This window comes from Quercus suber, unplaced genomic scaffold (genome assembly GCF_002906115.3).
Source record: "Quercus suber isolate HL8 unplaced genomic scaffold, Cork oak 2.0 scaffold_544, whole genome shotgun sequence".
Classification (NCBI taxonomy): domain Eukaryota; kingdom Viridiplantae; phylum Streptophyta; class Magnoliopsida; order Fagales; family Fagaceae; genus Quercus; species Quercus suber.
This window is the reverse complement of record NW_027069992.1, coordinates 345,136-349,865: the sequence shown is the minus strand read 5'-3', so window position 1 is coordinate 349,865 and position 4,730 is coordinate 345,136. Positions and strand designations below refer to the sequence as shown.

Here is a 4,730-nt window from a genome sequence, read left to right as displayed (position 1 = left end):
ATTGTGAAACCCAGTTGCTATGAGAGAGATGGCATATACATCTGAAACATGATATACTATCTTCAAAGCAAACTGGGTGTTAACTTTTTTAGTCTCTCTGGATCTGTAAAATATTTGTGTTTGTACTGGATACAAAGGATTTTGATAACAAACAGCTGAAATTCACATTCTTGATTACAATTCAACTTTTGAGCTCAATTCACTAAAGCAACAAAGCCAATTAGCCTACCCTGTTCTATACTGTAGCATCTTCTCTGAAAATTGAGATGAATTTAACTCCCCAAGTGACTGAAACCAAGTAAAGAAGCCAAGCACAGGCACTATTGAACATAAGTTGTTCAAAAGATGCAGCTCTAAACAAGGCAAACCAGTTGAGAGAATGGTATAGATTGTAATTGGTCATCCTTCTGGATGATGCTATATGTATATGATTTATTTGATAGAGATACAAATAATGTACAATGGATGCCTCAACTCTCCACATTTTGGAACCCCCACCAAACCAAATGATGGAGAAGGTTAAAAAATATCCTCTACTTTCTTTAACCATAACACAAGGATCCTCATTTCAATATAGTGACCAGACTCACCAGAGGCTGTGAACTGGAGCTTATGTATAAGTCACACATGTACAACACAAGTAGTAGCACTATAAGCCCTCCAAAAACTCACACTTCAAGTGCTTGTACTGGAGATCTTGATGCAGATCCCCCTTGTGATCTTGATTCCTCTATCTTTGCAGTCACCTCGGCCACAACTAGTCTAGTTAGAAGCAGCCCTGCAATTAGAGCTGCTGCCATCAACATTGTGAAAACTGCACTCCAGCTTGTAGAGGAAATATAACCTGTTATTAAAGGCCCTATAGCAGCCCCAACAGAGCCTGTGCCATCTATAATTGCCGTTACAGTTGCAAGTGCCCGGGAGTTCCCTTCTAGTGAACTGTGGGTTCCCAAGTCAGCTGAAACTGCTGTTGTTATAAGAGCATATGGCCCATTAACAAACATGCCGGTGATGAACATGAGAATGATATTTACAGTCAAGGAAACATGTCCGTAACTTCGATAGAAGAAGAGAGCAGGAATAGCACAGTACATGAAACTTGCAGCTGTTATGGCTCTGGCACCTAAGCGATCAGAAATGTGACCGGCTAGGATTCCTCCAAGCACACCACCAACATCAAACAATGTAGACAAGTTTCCAGCTGTGGTGCTAGATAAATACTTTCCATCAATAGCTGCAAAATGAAAAAACAGAAATGAGAATTGATCAAGGCGTTACTTTGGATGCCAATAACAAATTTTGTGAAGAAGTTATTGGCTATGGTTGAGATTCAAAACTAGGAGAGACAAGTGTTTAAGCTAATTCATAGAAGACTCATTTAGTCCAATAACTTGTCAAGAAGTTATTGAGTATGGTTGAGATTTAAAACTATGAGAATCATGTGTTCAAGCTAATTCATAGAAGACTCATTTAGTCCAGTAACTCATAATATCCTTTCTCATCTCTTTTTTACCATCTTATAGTTGCAACTAAAAATGTATGCAAATTTATCCAAATCATAGGAACAAAAAAGCAAAAAGGCTAATATACCTGTGTTGGTTATGTAGAATGGAAGCCAGTAGAGAAATGTATAAGCAACCAATTTGGCAAAGAAAAGGCAAAGAGCAAAAGGAGCAACTCCTGGAATTTTCCATGCTGTTATGAACCCCACAGCTTTCTCCTGAACCACTGTCTCTGAATTTAACAAAGGTTCTGTTACTCCCTCGCCAATTTTCTTAGGATAATGCAATTCATCATTTTCTTTATCAGCTCCAACAGACTCAGGATTAACAGGCAATATAAGAAAAACCACCAAACCAATGAATACAATCATGAGACCAGGCACAACGAAGGACCAACCCCATCCATAGCTCAATAGAGCAGACGCAATCAAAGAACCTGTGATGTTTCCAATGGAAGTGTGGGCATTCCATATACCCATAATTAGCCCTCTCTTGCTCTTCCCAAACCAGTTACCAACCACTGCAACCACTGAAGGCCATCCAGTTGATTGGAACAAACCAGCAACCATTTGAACTACCAAAAAGTACCAAAAAGAATGAATGTTTCCAAAATATCCAACACCAAAGAGTGAAGTAAACAAACCGGTTCCCACCATTCCCACAGTTAAGAAGATCCTTAAATCCAATCTATCACCCAATTGACCTGAGAAGTACATTCCCAGAGCATAAACCCCAAGGAAAGCAACGTCGAGTTCTCCAAGCAATGCTGTACCATCTGGTCCATTAAATGGAGCCCAGCCATCCCCAGCTTTCCATGAAAGTTTAGCTGGTTCCTCAGAGTAAGATGTCCTCCATGGGGTGAACTTCAATCCCACATCTGATGATTCTGGATCAAGGGTACTCTTAACAATGCTTGTGGTTTTTCTAGTGGCATGGTAACTTGCATATGCTAAAAATGTTACAATCAAAACAATTGCTTGGTGGGTTTTGTAGGAAAGTTTGGTTCCCTTGATGTACTCCAAGAATCTGATTCCAGGGGGCTTGCTATAGTTGCTCTCAGGTGTTGGTTCTGACAATGAACCCATTTATCTATTCTCAATCTGAAGGGGATAAAGAGGAAGTAGAAGTTTAACTTCCTATTATAGGTTCCACAATCCTCAAGCTGAAAATAAGATAATAATAAAAAAGGAGACATGAGAATGAATTTAAAGAAGAAACTGAGAGCTATTTGCCTATTTCTGCACCAAATCTATCACAAAATTCAGCTGAGGTAATCAACTACTGTCATATATCATACAATAAAAAACAGATTGACAATAAGTACTTCAAAGTTCAAATTCCTATACAATGAGTTGGGGACATGTTCAATTTGACTTCTATTTCACTTGTTCTGACCTATTCAATTTACAATTTCCAAACTTTCTTTAAAAAGCACCATTTTTTTTATCCAGCAATATTTTAAAACCAGCTCTCTAACTTGCTTGGAGGTAAGTCCCAAACATTTTCCCAAAAGTTTGATTCTGAACTTAATGGTTCAATAAGCTGATGGAAAGCCAATGGCAAAAGGTGCTTCTGAACTACAAGCTAAAAACCATCTTTCAGGTTGAATCCTCTACTTTACTTTAATTTCAGTTCTTTCATACATACAAAATCACATACTAGATTGAAAAGGAAAAGAAATCCATACTTCGAAACAAATCCTTAAACCAAACTCTTACAGACCTAAAAAAAAAAAAAAAAAACACCTTTAAACAATCAGAGAAAAATTCACCATTTTTCAAACCAAAAGTGATCCTTAAACATTTGCCCAATTTTTAAATTCAACTTCTCAAAGCTAAATCTTTGACAAAAACAACCTCCTCATCGCCAACAAAAAAAGTTTCTTTTTTTATAACTAAAATAGATTGAAACGATCAAAGAGTCACCTAAAAAAAAAATTTCCAAGTCAAATGTATGTTTGAAAAAAAATACCATTTTATCAAATTCCTTCCTTGAAGGATCATTCCTAGACAAAACCCATTTCTCAACACCCAAAACAATACTATAAAATTAACTATGAAAAATTGACCGAAAAGTAAATGGTCAGAGAAATTTAAAAAACCAAAACTTGCCCAGATACCAAAACAAATATGAGAAATTTATATTACTCTGTAAACTTACCTTTGAGTTTAGCTTTAGCTTAGCTAACTGGGATTCCTTGCTTTCACTTTCTCTCTCTAAAATACACAAAAAACACACACACTCTCTCTCTGAGTAATGTCTTTGGTTTTGGTTATGGTTCTGGCTCTGGCTCTGGTTTTGCTTTAACGAACAGAACACACTTCCGTTTATAAAGGCTTGTTTCGAACGCAGAAAGTAGCAAACGTTGAGGATTCTTATGTCCGTAATAATATTTTCATAAATTACTATAATGCCCACTCTCTTGCTTTTGATGGTTTTCGCGTCAACTGCTTTTTTGTATTACGATACTGCCATTGAATTTGTCTAAATGACAAAAACAACCCTCATTAGCATATTCTTTTTTTGAAATCGACCCTCATTAGTATATTCTTGTTGTAGTGTTTTTAGTATCTGTTCCTGTTGTAGTGTTTTGATTTTCTTTTCTCTCATTAAAAAAACAGATACTATAATGTAATCAATAATCATTGTAGTTAGAACTTGTATCTATTAATTTATTTTATTTATTGGGTAAAAATAAGGTTAAAAATTATACAACGTTTCATGAGCAATAGATCATCTTACAAAGAATTTACTTTGTGAGAGGCTAAAGTATTGTTTTTATAAAGTATTAAATAATTACCCTGCCTAACAAACAGACTCTATGACCATGAGTAATGAATTTTATACTTGGGTAAGTATAATTAAATGAGATATGTCATTACTTTCCAAAAACAAATAAAAATATTAAAAGAATCAAGAGGTGGAAGAGTGAAAGAGTCACCTTGGTGTAAAAGATAATTAAAAAATAAGGAGAATAATTGCACACTTACTTATTTTATTATAAACACATAGGTTGCTTTCTAAAGTAGACATTAGAATCCCTTTTACAGTGACTACTTCCGGTGGGACCATAGGAAGGATCATGTGGTACATAATTGAGATTCATTAGTTTAAAAAAAAATATATATTTTGAGATTCATTAAATTTTCCTTTTTTGGCTCCATTTTTTCCCCACTTTTTCTCGGTTTCATTTTAAGAAATTAATTGCATTTTGAAGCGTGAAAAATG

The 4,730-nt window shown here is 35.5% G+C and overlaps 1 protein-coding gene across 2 annotated transcripts; it reads right to left on the bottom strand.

The window, feature by feature from the left end:
• Positions 1-354: 354 nt before the first annotated feature.
• On the bottom strand, positions 355-3,855 carry LOC111989497 (putative glycerol-3-phosphate transporter 1). Of its 2 annotated transcripts, none has more exons than XM_024021286.2 (3): positions 3,663-3,855; positions 1,591-2,664; positions 355-1,234 (listed from the first exon to the last, which is right to left on the bottom strand). In XM_024021286.2, the coding sequence occupies exons 2-3, from the start codon at positions 2,585-2,587 to the stop codon at positions 669-671; spliced, it is 1,563 nt and encodes a 520-aa protein (XP_023877054.2). In that variant the 5' UTR covers positions 2,588-2,664; positions 3,663-3,855; the 3' UTR covers positions 355-668. The 2 variants fall into 2 exon arrangements, with proteins under 2 accessions (XP_023877054.2, XP_023877055.2); XM_024021287.2 differs by having other exon boundaries at positions 1,591-2,602.
• Between the last annotated feature and the right edge of the window lie 875 nt (positions 3,856-4,730).

What these genes read in the sequence shown, in the direction of transcription:
- LOC111989497 (XM_024021286.2), bottom strand. Translation starts at nt 2,587, where the DNA reads ATGGGTTCATTGTCAGAACCAACACCTGAGAGCAACTATAGCAAGCCC. An exon ending in ATTCTACATAACCAACACAG is followed by an intron (nt 1,235 to 1,590) that starts GTATATTAGCCT and finishes TTCATTTTGCAG; the next exon opens with CTATTGATGGAAAGTATTTA.